General features: G+C 48.1%; 1 protein-coding gene across 2 annotated transcripts in view; it reads left to right on the top strand.

The window, feature by feature from the left end:
- Positions 1-2,639: 2,639 nt before the first annotated feature.
- The window catches only part of Dnajc16 (DnaJ heat shock protein family (Hsp40) member C16), a 33,989-nt gene continuing 17,257 nt past the window's right edge, over positions 2,640-19,371 (top strand). Inside the window, exons 1-5 of one of the 2 annotated variants that reach the window (XM_039110431.2) lie at positions 2,640-2,831; positions 4,563-4,747; positions 9,515-9,581; positions 11,209-11,539; positions 17,836-18,020. In XM_039110431.2, the coding sequence (XP_038966359.1) occupies positions 4,581-4,747; positions 9,515-9,581; positions 11,209-11,539; positions 17,836-18,020 (750 nt within the window). In that variant the 5' untranslated portion in view covers positions 2,640-2,831; positions 4,563-4,580. The remainder of the gene's footprint in view (positions 2,832-4,562; positions 4,748-9,514; positions 9,582-11,208; positions 11,540-17,835; positions 18,021-19,371) is intronic. The other variant, NM_001014194.1, reaches the window with a different exon arrangement.

Here is a 19,371-nt window from a genome sequence, read left to right as displayed (position 1 = left end):
CCACCTCTCTCACTCCCCCCACGTCCCCCCTTCCCCCCACCCCCACCCCCCGCGCTCTCAGGCCACGCCCCTTCGCCACGCCCCAAGATGTCCTTGCTTCGTTCCGCCTGCTGGCGCTGCACGCAAGCCCCGCCCCGTCACACGCCTCATATAAGACTCGCTCTTCCTTGCCTCATAGACCAGCACTCCGGCCCTATGGAGTTCCTTCGCTCCGCCCCGTGGCCCGCCCCCTTCTCTGCTTTTGCCTTTGTCCCCGCCTCCAGGACCCGCCCCCATCTTGCTATTCCAACTCTCTCCTAGTCCGGCACTCAGGCCTCACCCCACCTCTTTCCCTGCAGCGCTCTCTCCTCACGCCCCTCCCTCGCCCAGCTCTCGCCCGCCTCTAACAGCGGCCAAACGTAACGTTGCTCCGCCCCCCATGCGACCCACGTGACTTTCCATGCGGCCTTCTCCTCCCACACTCTCCCCCAGGGCGCCCCTAGGGTTCCAAACCCCAGGTTTGCCTTGCTACCTTCCGCCCATTTGCTGGTTCCGCTTAGCAGCGATTGTTCTAACAAAGTTCACTGGTGACCCTATTTCTACAGATGCTCAAAGGGTCGCGAGAGGAAAAGGAAGAAACCATGTCTAGACGTCTTTCAAGTCCTTTGCGGGCTGTGGCTTTCTTCTAACGCCCTCCTCCGTTGCGGCTAGTAAAACCTCGCCTCCTGCTTTTTCAGGCTATCCTGCCTCAGCAAACTAAGCCCACAGACTTCCATCTCGCTCTCTTCTCTTTCCCTCCTCAGCACCTCCCACATAGAAACTGCCAGGAATCTAGTCCTCTGTTCTCTCAGTTTTGTACCACTCATTTCCACGACTTAAAAAGTAACTGAACAAGGCTGGAGAGATGGTTCAGTGGTTAAGAGCACTGGCTGCTCTTCCAGAGGTCCTGAATTCATATCCCAGCAACCACATGGTGGCTCACAGCCATCTATAATGGAAGGTGATTCCCTCTTTTGGTGTGCATGAAGATTCCTATATACATTAAGTAAATAAATCATTTTTAAAAAATAATTGAGCATCGTGCTAGCCACTTACGGTGTTGTCCCAGCTAGCCATGTTATTATCCCTGACATATTCCCGATAATAGTTATTCCTTGCTGACAGCTGTGGACATGTGTTAGGGATCTCACAGCTTGACCCCCAACAGAGGCATCTGAGATTCAAACCCGAACTGGGATAGACCCTTAGCCAAGAATCCACCATGGAATATGTCAAAAGATGATATTACACTCGCTTCCCGATTTTAGCATCAGGCAACGCTTCTTTCCATTAGATAGGATGCACATTCGGATGAGCAGCTGAGGTGAATTTACAAACAGGAAGTCTGGGGAGAGCCCAAACAAGAAACTCGAAGGGGAGTAGTTGCCAAGTCAAGGAGATTCGCCATGTTGGCTAAAACTGGCTGGTTTGGGGATTGGGCAGTTATATCTCTGTCACCTGATTTCTCAGACAGTTAAATAACCTAGTTTCGGCTTGGTAAAAATGAGCATGAGTGACTACAGCACATTGGTCTGCTGGTGCAAGTGCAGAAGCTCAACTGAAAACCAGTATGAATGTATTGTTCATTCGAGCAGCAAAGCCTTGGAGCTCAGTGATAGAGCACTTGCCTAGCATGCATGAGGGCCGCATTTTATTGCCCACACAGGCCAAGGTGGGAGGGGGGCGCAACAAGCTTTAGCTTCACTTTTCATTTATTTTGCAACTAACTATTCAAATACTGACAGCTTGTACAAATCAAGGTCTGTGCAGACAGTGATACGGTGCTGAAGAAGAAAAGAGACTGCCTACAGGAGCTTACACTCCTAAAAGAGCAGAGATATGGAATAAATGCATAAAAGATAGAGCCGGGCATGGTAGTGCAGACTTTTAATGCCAGAACTCTTTTGGGAGGCAGAGGCAGGCAGAGCTCGTGAGTTTGAGGCCACCCTGGTCCACCTAGCAAGTTCCAGGCCAGCGAGGGTTACACAGTGAGACCCTGTCTCAAAAACAAACAACAAAAACGGTGTGCTAGGTAAGGGATAAAAAGCAACCAATAACATAAGAATTCACTCAACAGGAGGCATGGAATAGAAAATACATTCCCAAGAGCCCTTGGTTGCAGGCGCAAAAAAATGTCAGCCTATTCACCACGCCCTCTTCCCCAGTTCTTGTCTAAATCCCAGTCTAGAACATTTTTGGTTTGATATACAGAATTTGAAGTCTTGGATTCTAAGCTTTGGGCAAGTCTTTGACCCTCTCCGAACTTCAGTATATGGAGAGGTTGAACTAGGAAGAATCCCTAAGGTCGCCTCAAACTCTGACGTTCTAGGATTCTATGAATAGGGTCAAAGTGAACTGGGACCAGCGACTGCGTCCCCGTCCTAGCAACAGTTGCTAGAAGTGGGCCACCTTCTGGCAACCAGTGGAAACCCCTCCCCAGTTCCCGGAGGTCTTCCTGGTATCCCGTGATGCATAGCGAGTTGGCCTCGCTAGTAGGCACGCTCTGGCCTCGCTGGTCAAGATCAAGCCTTCAGACCCAGCCGGAGAGCGCGCTCCGTTCCTATAGCAACCGCGCCCGATCCACGTGCCTACGGAGACCATCAGGGCCAAAATAGGCTGGCTGAGAGTGCAGCCTAAACCCAGTCCTTGCACGCCTTCCAGACACTGGGTCTTTAAGTGACACGTGACGGCCCGGGGCCTGGGCCCCGCCTCTTTCCCCTCCCCAGGTGCTCTGGTGTGGACTGGAAGCGCCGGCCCCGGCGGATTCACTGGAGCACGGACTCTGCGGCCGGTTGGGCCGGTGCCCTTTCCCGGTAACTCCTTCCCGGCGTGACGCGCGAACGCGGCGGGGCCCTGCAGGCTGGGGGATCTTCCGTGAGATCCTCCGCGACCTCAGCCCTTGCTGGGCCCGGGGGGACCCGGGAGCCGACAGGAACCGGGGCGGCGGGGGAGGGGGCCGCCTCCCGGAAGGTCGCGACCCGGGCGGGCACCGGAGTCGGGACTTGGTCCTGCGGAGCGTCTGGGGAGCCTCAGCCACCTGCGTTTGGGGACACCGAGGGCTACCTGTTGGCCAGCGCGTCCCCTGCCCTGTGGCCAGCCCCCTGGAGCTGGAGAACGTCAGCCAAAATAATGTCCCCATCTCACCCACTGAAGGGCTGACAATTCACCCACCCTGCTTGTGGCTTTTGCATATTAAACCCCTTACCCACTTTACCCCACCCCCGACCATGAAGATCCTGCTAGGTGCTGGTGCTCAGTCACACCCTGCCAGCAAGAACACAGGTTTAGGTCCTAGAATGGTGGACAACCTCCCCTCCACCCCCAATCTGATCCTCATTCTGGATCTCAATACCTCAGAACAGGTTGTCTTGAAAGAGAAACTGGCTTGCTTGTGGATTGTACTTAGCATGTATGCAGTCCTAAACAGTGGTCAATTGTCTGTGAAGACTCCCAAGCAGGATTTATGCCTGGAACTTGTCAAATACACCCCCCCCCCCGTCCCGAGTGAGTTGTCAGCCACTGAACTGAACACTGTGAGGTCAAGATAAATGTAACCCATGAAAATAATGTATGGTATAAAAGACCATAGCCCTCTGTGTGAGTGTGTGTGTGTCCAGGTCTACACTATCTCCGTACCAACCAGCCAGGATTATTCCAAAACCCACACTGAGTTCAACCCCTCAACTGAGTTGTAGTTAAGACATTTTAAAGCCCTGCCTATTCATTAAGTCTTTCCTGTTCTCTTTAGATGGAAAACTAAATTCTTTCATAACCATTTTTTCATATCTGAAGTTTCCATGGTCAATAACCAAATTGCTAACTGGCTTAAAAAACAGCTTCCCATTTCGTCTGAATGAATGTGATGATGATGATGATGATGATGATGATGATGATGATGATGATGATGATGATGATAGCAGCAGGCTTCTGAATATTACTGCACAATTATTTGTAAAGTTTTACTTTGATGTCCATTTAGTGCCCAGAAATGCCACAGTGATCCCAGAATGTAATTTAGTACATGAGAAATCATGATGAATTCGTGAATTAATTTGACACATCCTGAGCTACTCTGAAGCCAATTGTTTATTATTATGATAGGTGAGGTTGTGCAGGTGAGATGTGGTCTCCTGGATATCCTAAATCTGTTCTTGTAGTCACCATGTATTTCAGAGCATTCATTTTTAATAATTTTTTTTTTTTTGGTTCTTTTTTTCGGAGCTGGGGACCGAACCCAGGGCCTTGCGCTTCCTAGGTAAGCGCTCTACCACTGAGCTAAATCCCCAGCCCCCATTTTTAATAATTTTAAAAGGGCTTTTCTAATATGAGTTGTCTTTTTTTTAACTTATAATAGTTCTTATGTGTGATATTCAAAAGTTATGTTTTTTTTTTAAGATAGGGACAACAACTAGATTGACACACTCCCCTTTTTAAGAAAATTTCTTGTTTAGTTCTCATCTGAACATCTTGATCCCCTCCCTAAGAAAGCACAAGCATTCGGGTTCCTGTCTCTTGAACTTAAAACTACCTTTTAATCATTTCAGCTCTGGGAAGGAAGAGAGATGGAATTGAAAAGGTTGAGCATTTCCTGGCAATTCTTGATAGTCCTCGTTCTGATCCTGCAAAGCCTGTCTGCATTGGATTTTGACCCGTACAGAGTCCTAGGGGTCAGCCGCACAGCCAGTCAGGCTGACATTAAAAAGGCATATAAGAAGCTCGCTCGGGAATGGTAGGTGAAACCATGAACAGGAGTTCAATGTCTGCTAAGCAGTCAGCAGGTGGCTGAAGCCTCAATGAGGATGACTTGTCTGTTTCTGTGCTGGGTGTATTTGTAGACCTGTTTAGAGTATTGAGGGCCAGCTAATGGCCCATGCTCCATCTTTTTTAGCAGTCTAAAGTCTGTGTTTACTTTAATACACAATTCTTCAGGAATACTACAGCTTAGAGCATCCTCGTAGATAATGTTAGGACATTTAATGTTAAAGTAAGAAGTAAAATGAATTTAAAAAAAAATAATTGAAATGCACAGGATACCTTACACTTATGATCCCAGCACTTCAGAGGCAGAGGCAGGAGGCTCACCCACCCTTGGTTGAAGTCAGCCAGGGCTTCCTGGCAAGTTCCAGGCCCACTAGAACAGCAGTTCTCAACCTGCGATTCCCGACCCCTTTGGGGGTTGAACAACCCTCTCCGAGGGGTCACCTAAGATGGTCAGAAAACATTTAGGATTCGTAACAGTAGCAAAAGTACTGTTACAAAGTAGCAACAAAAGTAACTGATGGTTAGGGGTGTCACACCGTGATTAACTGTATTGAAGGGTCACAAGAAGGTTGAGAACTGCTGGCTAGAGCAAATAAGGAAGTGAGGTGGTCTGCAGGAATTAACCTCCTGTTGTGTAGAGGAATTCTGGTTTTTAAACATTATTTTTCCTTTGTGTGGGAAGAGAGTGTGTGTATGAGAGTTTGGGGGTCGGGGGGCTTCCCTGTAGCTCTGGCTGTCCTGGAACTCACTTTGTAAACTATACTGGCCTTAAACTCAGAGATTCACCCATTTCTACCTCCTGAATGCTGAGATGAAAGGTGTGTGCTTCTGCCACTACCCTTCTTTGTTTGGGGTTTTTGGTTTTTTTGGTAATATTTTATTTTTAATTATATGTATATCTCAAAAGAGACTGCTGAACGTGTGGGAGGTGGAGTTACGGGGAGTGGGAGTTGCCTCATGTGGGCACTGGAACAAAACCTTGGTCCTCTAGAAGAGCAGCAAGTGCTCTTAACCACTGAGCCATCTCTCCAACCCCTAGAAAGCAATTCTTTATGTGCATAAATGTTAAAGGGAACATACAGTTCTATTCTCTAAAACTCTAAGCTTTTAAAACATTTAGAATATGGACTTTTGGCTCCAGTTTTAAGAGATTCAAGAAGCAAGTGTATAACTTTGTAAAAACACCTTGAGAGAATTACCAGAACTTTTTGAGACGAAAGTCTTAGTGTGTAGCCCTGCCCGGCCTAGAACTCACTATGTAGCCCAGACTGGCCCTGAACTCACGGAGAGATCCCCCCTGCCTCTCAGGCACTAGGTATGCTCATGAGAGCAATCACAGTTTCACCTGGCGTCATCAGGATTATAATTACCAGGGAAGCAGTAAGTGTTAAACTTACTTTGGGCAAACTTCTCCCGAGACAACGTCAGCCAAGGAAGGACAGGCGTTAAGTAGCTGCAGAGAGAGTAGCGGGAGGACCATTGTTGAATACCTACTGCATGTTCACCTCCAGGTTCTGTGTGTCTCGTTGTGCCCATTTGACTAACCCTTGAGAGAGATGCTTCAACCTGATTTACAAATGGGTTGTCCAGTCGCAGAGTTGGCAACCCTGTTGCCCCTCATGCCCACAGTTTGTCCTGTTGGTACACGACTTTGCGATCACTTGCCCCTGTGCACATGAGTAAAATTGAACTGGTTAGTGCTTCAGGAAGACTAGTGTCAAGTTGGGCAGCCACGGAGCTGCCTTTGCGAAGACTCTAACCTTGCACGCTCTCCGGCTGACAGTATTTTTTCTCGATGAGCAGATTTAGCTTGATTTTAAACTAATTGTGGTAAAGGTAAAAAGTGTAAAGAATGTCAATGAATAATATTTGGGGCAATATTCCTATTATGAGGAATCGAGAATTAGATGCTGAAAATGCCATATCGAATAATGCATGGCCTCTTTCCAGCAAGTCTCTGCCAAATTGGCTTTCAGTAATATCTCAGGTCCCTGCCTCTCTGTACTTAAGGCAAGATGACAGTCTGTGGTTAGTTCATAAATAACAGCCTTCTTTGGACCAAGGTATCTAGAATGGTAGCTTAAGGTTGGGGGCCTCCCTCCTGCAGCGTACAGTTGTGACCTTTGTGTGTCAAGTTTTAAGAGATGTTCAGCTGTTGGCTAAACGCCCTTGTCTTCCTGCTGGAGTCTCTAGGAGTGATTCATATCGGCACAAATGTACAGTGTTGGCTTTGTGCATTGAATTCGTATTTACCTGCAAGTTTGTACTGTTTTCCTGGTTTCTACTGTTTGGGCCCAGGCAGTGTTTTTTCTCTCTTGCTTTAGTCTGTGTCCCCTCTGGGTGGTTTCATAGTAACATTGAAGTGATATAGCCCCACTTGACTTCCAGAATGAGGCATAGCGGGGAGACATGGTTAGTTAGCACTTGGACCATATTTTGTCAAGTGCTTTTCTGAGTGTTTCTTAGATCTCACCAAAAACATGCCTGGTGAAACCATGTGATGTGACTATATTTTTCTATCAGGAAAACTCTATTTCCCGCTCATGAATTACATATTATCATGGGTTTGCCATCTGTGTTAGCAGAGTACCAGGGCCCCCTAGGAGAAGCAGACTGGCGTAACGTGGTTTGCTCAAAGCACATCAGTCCTGCTCACTTTACCTGAAAGAAATTACTACTTTGCATCTTCACTTTTATTCCTTTAGAGGTTACACTGAAAGTCAGTTGAGCCATACACAGTAATTTGAAATGGAAGTTTGCCCACTGTGAGGCAGCTCATGAATCTATCTCCTTCCCTGAACCCAGCATTGGATGGTACTCACCTAGGGCTGAACCTCCCTTCTCCGAGTATTTGCAACTTGGAGAGGTCTCCCACCTTCAGGAAAGCACGCCTGAGTTCTCAGCTAACCTGTTCTACCCAGCTGCCATCGAGCCTTTGCCTCCGTCTCCTGTGAAGCCCCTCCTCCCTTCCTGCCTGTCAGCTCCTCAGGCTAAGTCATCATCTGCAGGTGTGCACACTTTATCCACCCATCCCTTAACCTGAGTTTAAAGAGTAAAAGCTTATATTGTAGTCAGTAGAAGCACACTTTGGGCCGCCATCCTGTTCCCTTAAGTCCTGTTGTGTTCGATGTGTCTACCTGACATTTGCTTTTTAACCTTATTGACATTTGTGGCAAGGATTCAGTGGTTAAGGGCAGGGTGGTATCTAAGTGCAAGTCACTTGAAGTTCCTTGTTTCAGAGAGTAGAGTAGGGGATAAAGTCCACTCATACATTGATGCTCCAATGAGTTTAGTGACTTGTAGCTTTTTACTTCAGTGCATTTGGTGTGTTGTCAGTCTTTCCTGTTTCCCTGTGAATTGTTTTTCTTCCCAGCATGTTTGCTAGGAGAAACGTCATACGGTTAGCATAAGTGATTACACAGTGTAAGTGGAGTGAGGCTCGGTGGTGCACACCTTTAGTCCCAGTACTCTGGGGGCAGAAGCAGGTGGATCTCCGTGAGTTTGAGGCCAGCTTCATCCACAAAGAAAGTTTCAGGATATCCAGGGCTACATAGAGGGGCAAAAGAACAGCAAAGAATAAATGTGGTTAAAAAAAAAAAACTTAATGGCTGGGGATTTAGCTCAGTGGTAGAGCGCTTGCCTAGCAAGCACAAGGCCCTGGGTTCGGTCCCCAGCTCCGAAAAAAAAAAAGAATAAATGTGGCTGGGCCTGGTAGAACAAGCCTGTGGTTCCAGCTCTCACAATGCTGAGGCAGAAGGATGAAAAGTTTGAAGCCAGCTTAAGCCATCTACTGAGCTTCTGTGTCAAATAGTGACAATCTCTTCATACCATGACCAGTGAAGTCTTTGTGGAAATCTGATTTCAGTCTTGGGGAGCAGCAGTAAAGCACACGAGGCTCATCCCTGCTCTCAGGAGATCTCCAGAGCTGCCAGTGGGAGGAGTGTGACCTGTAGTTCACACTTCGGGGAAGAAAGAGGCAAAGCTCTGGAGTTTAAAGCCTGCCCTGGGTACCTGAGACCCAGTCTCAAAAAACAAACTTTATGCCCCAAAGATAACAAGACTATAAACATGAAAAGATGGAGAGTGAATGCCTCACGTGGAAATAGCAGGTGCCAACTAGTTGAGAGACTCTCGGCTTCCTCACGGCTTATACACAGCCTTGAAATCATTACCCACACGAAGGGAAAAGTAGCCAGTCAGAGGCAGAGTGGGTCAGCAGGGCAGGGGCAAAAATGGGGGTTCTGATGTGAGAGTGAGCAGCAGGCATGGGAATGTGGCCGTCATCCCCTCACGGTGCAGCTTCGCCTACACCCAGGGCCTGCATTCAGGAAAACAAAGCCAAGCACCTGCAGCATGAACCTGACCCAGGGAGGGAGCACTGCTGCCCGGGGACAGCATGAATAACTGATTTAGCCTTGAGCCAGGTTGAGTCATGCTTAGGACAAGGATGAGGGTGCACATGTGTCTCCTCTTCTCAGCAGTGAGCTGTGGTGATCTCTGATGCTTTGGAAATGGGCTCAGCTGGAGCATCTTGAGAGGAAACGGCCTGTGTTAAAGTTCAATTTTTTTTTTATGGTTGAGTGAAGCAACTGATTGTTTCTACCATTTATTTTTGGAAACAGTCCTAAGCAAACAACCTTCTCTTCGTTCCTGACGTTGAGAGTTGTGTGGATGAGGTTATAAAATAGCTGTGCATAAAAAAAAATCTTCTCACTGGCTGCCATCTGTGTTTCAGGCATCCTGACAAAAACAAAGACCCTGGAGCAGAGGACAAGTTCATTCAGATCAGCAAGGCTTATGAGGTACCGTGACGGCCACTTCGGTGCCTCCATTAGCTCCTAGAAAATGGGTGGAGGGACTGGGAGATGGCTCAGCACCTCAGCCATGCAGGCAGGATCTGCAGAACCCACACAAATGCCACCTACAACGTCAGTGCTCACAAGGCTGAGAAAGGCTCCCGGGTCAAACTGGGCAAAACAGCCTTATCCGAGAGCTCCCAGTTAAGTTGAGAGACTCTGCCTCAAAGAATAGGGTGGAGGGTGACTAAGCAAAACCCCTAACATTGGCCTCGGGCCTCCACAGCATGTGAGCTCACACACATGAAAACAGAAATATGAATGCACACACAAAGCAAAGGGGAAACAGGCCAGAGCTGAGGAGCTCTGTGACGTCACCTCAGCAGGGCACGTTCTCCACAGGCAGCCCCAAATTTCTTATAATGTTAGAGAAGAGATCTCTGCCCCTCCAACATGTCGAAGCAAACCCCTTAACATTGTAGCTCCTAGAAAACCCAACCCATTTTGAAAGCTTTAATAAGAACTTTGCACTTACCCAGACAGATGTCTGTTCTGATTATAGACACTCAGGTTAAAGAATCTCACAGCAGTTTGCCTGGTTACACAAGGTTACAAATAACTGAAACACAAGACTTCTGGTAAGTCTCCAACATGTCGGCTTAAGTAGCACGGCCTAGAATACACATAGGCAGTAGGTCCCTGGCTGCCTGATTTGTTAGGGTAATGTGTTTCAGCAGATGGTGACTCATCACCCTAAAAAGATTATTGAATTTTAGTCTTCAAAGCTAGACTTGAGTCAAGCAAAGTTGGTGGTAACATGGCTCAGTGGGTAACAGCACCTGCTAGCCAGCCCTAAGGCCTGTGTTCAACCCCAGACCCATATGGTGGAAGGAGAGAACTGACTCTACAAGGTGTCCTCAGACCTCCATACCTGTGTTCTCCACACATGGAACGAACATAAAAGCGAAAGCTGAGGTCAGCTCCTGCTTAAGGCCCTGGACACGCTTTGTTTACTCTCTGATGTTCATGGTTACCGTACCTTGGTCCAAATGAGTCTAACTCCAGTGGTGTGGCCAGGGTGATGTTCTATGGTGGATCCTGGTAATGGTAATGGTCAGGTCTTCTCTGGTGTTTAGTGGGATGGTTGACAGCTTTAATGTCTACCTGAGGGAGAAGATCTCACCAAATGAACTCAGGGAGTTTTAACGTCTCTGTTAGGGAGTTTGAGAGGAACTTACTCACTGTGCATGTGTGTATTTTCTGGGCTTACATGTGCCATGACACACATGTTGGTCAGAGGAGAACTTGCATGAGTCGGCTCTCTCCTGCCATGTGGGTTCTAGGAGTGGTCAGATGGGAATCGGTCTCTCCTTCACTTCCTCCCCATGCGTCCAGCCTTGCTGGAGTTGAACCCACCATCCCACTATTCACTTCTGAGAAACACACTGCCATCTTTCAGGCTGCTTACTGGAAAGCCATTCGGGGCTGGGGTGTGGCTCGGGTAAAGGGTTCGCCAAGTGCACACAGGGCCTGGCCTCAGTCCTCAGTCCTGAAAACAGAGAGCAAGGAAAGAGCCCTTTGGCAAGCCACCTCCTTGCCCTTTGGACTCTTTCTCTTCCTCTTCCTCTTTCAGATTCTGTCCAATGAGGAGAAGAGGACAAACTATGACCACTACGGTGATGCGGGTGAGAACCAAGGCTACCAGCAGCAGCGCGAGTACCGCTTCCGCCATTTCCACGAGAACTTCTATTTTGATGAATCCTTTTTTCACTTCCCTTTCAATTCCGAGCGGCGGGACTCAATCGATGAGAAGTACTTGTTGCACTTTTCACACTACGTGAATGAAGTGGTTCCCGACAGCTTCAAAAAACCCTACCTCATTAAGATCACGTCGGATTGGTGCTTTAGCTGTATCCACATCGAGCCTATCTGGAAGGAAGTGGTCCAGGAACTGGAAGGACTGGGTAAGTCGTTTCCATTAGAGCACTTCTCTTTAAAATGTACGTGTTCTATGTGTGAGTGTTCACCCACTCGTATATACTGAAATACACGTATGTACATACACTGCATACAAGCGGTGCCCATGGGGACAGAAGAGAGCACTAGATCCCCAGGAGCTGGAGCTAGAGGTGGTTCTAAGCTGCTCTGTGGGTTCTGGGAACTGAGCCCAGGTCTTCTGCAAGAGCAGCAAGTGCTCTTTGAACCTCAGAGGCACCGCTCCAGCCCGTCATTCTTAAATGTGATGGGCGTTGGGGAGAGGGAGCAACCAGTGTGTTTTCTTTTCCCAAGTCCATAGTGATTGATTTTCAAAGGTGTTTATGGAGAGAAGAGGTGTATTAAACTACTTTTCTTTCCTTTTTAAATGCGTATGAATGTTCTGCCTACATGCATGTCTGTACCTGCATGCATGACTAGTGCCTGAGAAGGTCAGAAGAGGGTATAGGATCCTCTGGAACTGGAGTCACACAAGGTTGTGAGCCACCATGTGGGTCCTGGGATTTGAACCTAGATCCTCTGCAAGAGCAAGGAGTGCTTTTACCTGCGGAGCCATCTTTCCATACTCTACTTTCTCAAAGGCATATACCAGTATAACTGGCTCGGCTCGGCTCGGCTCGGCTCGGCTCGGCTCTGCTCTCTTCTCCTCTCTTCTCTTCTTTTCTAAATTCTCTGAAAAGAGTAGACTTCTGGAAATTAGTGGGCCATTTGTTCCAAATAGGTTTTTGGTGCGCTGTGCAGAAGCAGGAGGGTACTCGGCCTTGGCCAAATACGTCCCTGGATGTATGAGCCTGGATACAGTGGCCCTTGGACGAAGCCGGAAGTACTGTCATCCAGTGGAGCAAAGGCAGTGGGAAGTTGTTTGCTCTCAGTGTATAAAGCTGGATGAGAGCGGAGATGTCGCACAAGTAAATGCATGTGAGAACACACCCAGCCCACATGGGGGTCAGAGGTTGACTTTGTCTCTCCTTCTACCTGTGGTTTCTGGGCATGGAACTCTGATCGTCAGGTTGCAGCAGAAGTCATAAAGATGTGAACATAGGGGAAGGACCACAAGGTCTGAGATGCAGTAGTCACCAGGAGCTGAAAAGGGTTCACACGGGCTTTCCCTGCAGCTTACAAAGGAAGCCAGCTGCTGACTCCATAGCTCAGCCCTGTAGGATAAATTGGATTCCTTGTCTCCGGAACTTTAAGATGAGAAGTTGGCTTGGTGTGTGGTGCTCTGTTACCATAGCAAAAGCAACCCATCGCTCCTGTCAAAAGGAACATGTAGGACTCAGGGATAAAGGAGGGTCACGAAGGACTCCCTGGGACCAGGGGGATGAGAGCAACATTGGAGGGTTTGGTCTGAGAGACCACAGACTGGTGGTTGGAAGGGAGGGGAATTCGAATTCAGACCTCGATTGTCTCCAATCTCTGTTTTTGTGGTTGTTTGTATTAATGAGACAGGATCTGTTTGTGTAGCCCTGGCTGTCCTGAAACTTGCTATCTAGATCAGTCTGGCCTCAAACTCACAGAAATCTGCGTGCTTCTGCCTCCCAGGTAGTAGGGTGAAAGGTGTGTGCCACCACTCCTGGCAAAGCTGTCCTTTTATCTCCATATTTATTCTGTGGGATGCTCATGAAGATGCATGTGTGCGCACACACCATCAACAACTACAATGACAACACATGGAAAGCTTTAGAGAAAGATGCCCAGTGTCGACCTCTAGCATCCTGTGTACAAGTGTTGGTTAGCACACACTGTGTTAGTTACACTACACACTGCACACACATCTGGGTGCCATGACATATGCTATGCTGTGGTTCAGTGCAGAGGCAGCTGGATCCTGAGGCCAGCTGGCCATCCAGCCTAGCCTAATCAGCAGGTTCTAAGCCAAGAGAGGAACCCTGACTCCAAAACTAAGGCGCATGGCACCTGAGGAGTGGCCTAGGGCTGACCTCTGCCCTCCATGTGTACACACGCACATGGACACGCACAGAGTGGTAAAGTTTCAAATGTGACACTAGGAATGCAGTTGCCTTCTTTCTGTCTTCTGCACAGCTTCATTGTATAAGAAAGAATTGGTTAGCTGGGTGGTGGTCCATGCCTTTAATTCCAGCACTCAGGAAACAGGCAGGCAGATCTCCATGAGTTCAAGGCCAGCCTGGTCTACAGAGAGAGTTCTGGAGTAGCCAGGGCTGTTACACAGAGAAGCCCTGTCTTGAAAAAACAAAAACAAAAGAAAGGGAAAGAAAGAATAAGAATTGGCTAATAGCCACTTTGATTGAGCACCTACTAAGTGCCTGCCTCTGTCTGATGCTGACAATACACCAGGACCACTCTCTTCCTTGGAGCCTTCATCGTAGAAGGGGGAGGCCTATAAATAATGAACAGGAAGAGGTGTGTGCACGCTGTGCTAGAGCATGAGAAACAGCCGTGGGGGAGAGCTGAGCGGTAGCATGTGCTCAGTGTGCTCAGGACCTTGGATGCCATCCACTGGGACCTGTGTGCAAGCAATAAGCTGTGGAAAAACAAAGTAAGTGGGAGTCAGGGAAGGCAGTGTGCAGACTGGTCTCATCCCAAGTGGGGTGAGTACTTCTTTGCACAGTTTGGTCAGTACTGTGATCCATTTAGAAGGAACAGTCTGCTCTATGTGAAGAAGAGACTGTACCAGGAAAGACCACTTAGGAGGCCGCTGTAGTAGCCAGCCAAGAAGAATGAAGAAGTTGTGTGCCGAGGTGCACACCTGTGTGTGATCCAGGCACCTGGGGAGCCAGAGGCAAGAGGATCAGGGTGCTCAGGGTTATCCTTGGCTACATAGTGAGGTGAGCAGAGAAGGAAGAGGAGGAGGAGCACTCTGAGAGTGGTAAAGGCTGTGCTGGCATCTTCTGAGGAGATGCAGGAAGCTTGCTGGCAGATTGGGTGTGGGTGTGAGGGACGAGAGAGGGATGGCTGTGTCGTTTGCACTGTGTAATGGGAGGAATGGAGCTGCCATATTTGGAGCGACAAAGGCAGCATTGGAGCTTCTGTGGGAGGAGGCTAGGAGTTCAGTGTCAGGAGCTTGACACTTTCAAGCCTCCCAGACACCAAAAAGTTCTCTATATTGGCTGTTAATCTTGCACTTAGGGCAGACATACCAGTTAAATGAAAGAACGAGAGAGGACCGGAATTAAATGAAGCAAGTATCAGGTGAAAAGGAAATGCCAGGAGCCCCACTTTACTGCATGTGTCCTCGTGCACACAGGCGAGGAGTGGGCAGATGACACCAAGCTACCCACAGAGCTCTGCTACCGCATGTGGGCTCTGCAACGGTGCTAACTGGAGTGTGTTCACTTGATGAAGTTCTCTTTATTCATTTTGTAGGTGTGTTTGTGTGTTATCATGTGTACGTGGAATGCCAAAGCTGTGTGTGAAGGTCAGAGAACAGATTTGGGGAGTCAGTTCTCTTTCTCACCTAGTTTTAAGGCAAGGTCTCTCTTGGTTCTGCCATGCTGTGTACACAAAGATAGCTGACCCACGGGTTTCTGGGTGATCTCTGCCTCCCATCTCCCATGAAAACGCTGAGTTACAGATGCACACTCAGATCTGAAGGCGTTAGGCTTGTGGAGCAAGCTTTTCCCATTAACTACGCCATCTCCAAGCCCCTTCCTGTACTCTGTAAAGAATTTGTAGCCATGCTGATGGCACACACTTAGTCCCAGCACTCAGAGGCAAAGGCAGGTGGATCTCTGTCAGTTTGAGGCCAGCCTGGTCTACCTTATAAAATTTCAGGCCAGCCAAGTTTGTAGAGTGAGGCCCTGTCTCAACAAAAAGAAAGTAGAAGAGAAGGAAGAAGAGGAGGAGAAAGTAAAAGAAAAGAAAAATGTTGTAGTTTTAGAGTTCTTTTAAATTATTATATTTTGGGCTGGGGATTTAGCTCAGTGGTAGAGCGCTTGCCTAGGAAGCACAAGGCCCTGGGTTCAGTCCCCAGCTCCAAAAAAAAAAAAAAAAAATTATTATATTTTATGTGAATGGATATTTTGCCTGAATGCATGTCTGGGTTTTATGCGTTTGAGACAGGTTGTGGTGGTTTGAGTAGTTTGAGTAAGAATGCCGCCCATAGGCATATGTGTGTGTGTGTGTGTGTGTGTGTGTGTGTGTGTGTGTGTGTGTGTGATGTGTGTGGTGTGTGTGTGTGTGTGGTGTGTGTGTGTGTGGTATGTGTGTGATGTGTGTGTGCGTGTGTGGTGTGTGTGTGTGTGTGGTATGTGTGTGTGGTGTGTGTGTGTGGTGTGTGTGTGTGTGTGGTATGTGTGTGTGGTGTGTGTGTGCGTGTGTGGTGTGTGTGTGTGTGTGGTATGTGTGTGGGGTGTGTGTGGGGTGTGTGTGTGTGTGGTGGTGTGGGGGGGGTGTGTGTGGGGGTGTGTGTGGGGTGTGTGTGTGGTGTGTGTGTGTGGTGTGTGTGTGGTGTGTGTGTGTGTGTGTGGTGTGTGTGTGGTGTGTGTGTGTGTGTGGTGTGTGTGTGTGTGGTGTGTGTGTGTGTGTGGTATGTGTGTGTGGTGTGTGTGTGCGTGTGTGGTGGTGTGTGTGTGTGTGTGGTGGTGTGTGTGTGTGGTGTGTGTGTGGTGTGTGTGTGTGTGTGGTATGTGTGTGTGGTGTGTGTGTGCGTGTGTGGTGGTGTGTGTGTGTGTGGTGGTGTGTGTGTGTGTGTGGTGTGTGTGTGTGGTGTGTGTGTGAGTGTGGTGGTGTGTGTGTGTGTGGTATGTGTGTGTGCGTGTGTGGTGGTGTGTGTGTGTGGTGTGTGTGTGGTGTGTGTGCGTGTGTGTGGTGTGTGTGTGGTGTGTGTGTGGTGTGTGTGTGTGTGTGTGTGTGTGTGTGTGTGTGTGTGTGTGTGTGTTTGATTGCTTAGTCACTTGAGAAGGATAGGAGGTGTGGCCTTGTGAGATAGGTGTGCTTTTGTTGGAGGAAGTCTGTCACTGGAGGTGGAGGTTTCAAAAACCTAAGCCAGGCCCAGTGGCTCTCTCTCCCTTCCTGCTGCCTCCAGACTCAGATGTAAAACTCAGCCACTTCTCCAGCACTGCTTCTGTCTGCTGCTGCCATGAGCCTGCCGTCATTACAATGACAGCCTCTGAAACCAAGCACTGTTAGAAGAGTTGCTGTGGTCATGGTGGCGCTTCACAGCCGTAGGACAGTGACTAAGACACAGAGTTTCCTGTGTAGCCTTGACTGGCCTGGAACTGGATATGTAGACCAGGATGGCCTCAAACTCACTGATCTCTACCTCTCTCTCTGCCTCCTAGTGCTGGCATAAAGGTGTGTGCCATCATGCCTAATCCAGCAGGCTCAACTCTGCACTACATAAATGCCTGGTGCCTGAGAAGGCCAGAGAGCATGGCTGATGATCCTTGGAAATGGAGTTAGAGATACCGAGAGTCACCACATGATGCTGACAAGTGAGCCTTGCTCCCAGAGGAACCAGTGCTCTTAACTCCTAGCCATCTCTCCAGCCCCCAAAGACTGTATTTCATTTTATTGTGTGTAGGGTTTTTGGAGGGGGTACACATACAACAGCAAGCATGTGCGGGTCTGCAGACAACTCTGAAGAGTTGATTCTCTTCCTCAACGTTTCCAGGAGATCCAGGGCTCAAATGCAGCGATCCATCCTGTACAGCAAGCGCATTCACCCACTGAGCCATCTCCTATAAGGGAGATGTGTCTCCAGAGGTGAAATGTGACTCTCTCATGTTGATAAGTCAGAGGCTGTGGTGTGGGGTGGGATACTGTCACGAAGTCATTGGCCACTTATTTATATATGTTTGTTTATGGGTAAGAACATGGTGGTCAGATTGTTTCTTCTTTTTTGCATTTACTCTGTGTGTGTGTGTGTGTGTGTGTGTGTGTGTGTGTGTGTGTGTGTGTGTGTACAAGGGTCAGAGGATAACCTGTCAGAGTCAGTTCTCTCTTTTCTATCTTGAGAGCCCCAGGGATGGACCTCAGGCTTGACAGCAAGCTCTCTCCGGCCCGCTTTCTTTTTTTCTTTTAAAAAATTTCCTCATGAGCGTCTCTCAAAATTAGTAATAACAGGCATAAGAGATGGTCAGGTTTACAGTTTTTTGTAAATATTACCAGGTTGTTCTATAGAAAAACTGGCCGATCTAGAATTCTAACAATGCAAGAAAGCTAAACAAGCTATTAAAATACTTATTCCCACCCAGTTGGTCCGTTTTTCCATCCCAACGGATTTGTCAGCACTCCTTCCTGCCGAGTCTCAGGACGCTTCATGCGGTTCTTCCATGCTTTGCAGGTGTGGGGATTGGTGTTGTCCATGCTGGGTACGAAAGACGCCTGGCCCATCACCTGGGAGCACACAGCACCCCCTCCATCCTAGGGATCATCAATGGGAAGATCTCTTTCTTCCACAATGCGGTAGTTCATGAGAACCTACGGCAGTTCGTGGAGAGCCTTCTTCCAGGGAACTTGGTGGAGAAGGTGAGTGTCCCCAAGACAGGGCTGCCAGCTGAAGCCTCCCAGACTTTGCTCTGAGCAGCCAAGACACTTCCATTTCCTTACCACGTAAGGCAAGAAGCCTGAGGAGACTAGCGGCTGAAGCAGGATACAGAGCTGGAAAGAGCTCACTGCCATTACAAACAGCTCACAGGTTCTAGACATCAGAAAAACCTGATCCGAAGCCACAGTCCGGTTTACTAAACAACAACAAAGTTAGATCACATGATAGAATTTATGGCTCTTGCATTTGGTCATATGTACAAATTTGTCCTGTGAGAATATGAAAATCAGGCTGGAGAGATAGCTCAGTGGTTAAGAGCACTGACTGCTCTTCTAGAGGTCCTGAGTTCAATTCCCAGCTACCACATGGTGGCTCACAACCATCTGTGATGGGATCCAATGCCCTCTTCTGGTGTGTCTGAAGAGAGCTACAGTGTACTTATATAAATTAAATAAATACTTAAAAAAAGAAAATATGAAAATCAGATTACATTGAGAAAAATTAATTACCTTTGGATTTTACACTTTTTAGGTATGTATTGGGTAAGTATAATCATATCTACCAAACCCACTAAATTCATTAAACAGATATTATTTCTAGAACTTTAAAAGCTTAGTGGTCATGATGGTGTACACCTTGCATCCCAGCACTCAGGAGGGAGAAGAAAGTGGATCTCGGTGCATTTGAGGTTAGCCAGGACCTTGTTAAAAGTTCCAGGTCAGATTGCTGTGTGGAGAGAATTTGTCTTAGAAACAAAACAAAAAGTAAAAGCTTAGTGAGGGCAAGAGAGCTGGCTCAGAAGGTAAAGATGCTCATCAGCAAGCTTGACCCCCCCGAATGTGATTCCAGCACCCACAGGGTGGAAGGAGAACCAGCTCCTGAAAGCTGTCCTCTGCCCCATGCATGCATGCAGAGCTCATGTACCTGTATGTACACACACACTCGGTCCTCTTGGGTCAGAGCAGTACATGCCCTAACCACTGAGCATCTCTCCAGCCCAACTTAGGCAGGCCTTGTTTACAGAGTGAGTGCTGTGTGCCTTCTATGGCACTGCGCTCTGGCGGCTGCTGGCAGGGCCTGTGCTCGGAGATGCCCTGTACTAGATCTCTAGGACTCCTACCAAAAAGCAAACAAGAACCAACCAACTGAGAAGTGACTTTATAGTGTAGTCAGTAATTCTTTCATCTGTAAGAGTTATAAACATATGACATGTGTGTCACCATTCTTCTAATGGCTTTGTCAAATTAAGACAGACTAGTGGCCAAGGCTGGCAGATCTCAGTGAGTTCAAGGCCAGGCTGGTCTGCTTAGCAAGTTCCAGTCCAGCCAGGAC

The sequence above is a fragment of the Rattus norvegicus genome, chromosome 5 (assembly GCF_036323735.1).
Source record: "Rattus norvegicus strain BN/NHsdMcwi chromosome 5, GRCr8, whole genome shotgun sequence".
Taxonomy (NCBI): domain Eukaryota; kingdom Metazoa; phylum Chordata; class Mammalia; order Rodentia; family Muridae; genus Rattus; species Rattus norvegicus.
The sequence above is the reverse complement of the archived record's forward strand: the minus strand, read 5'-3'. Positions and strand labels throughout refer to the sequence as shown.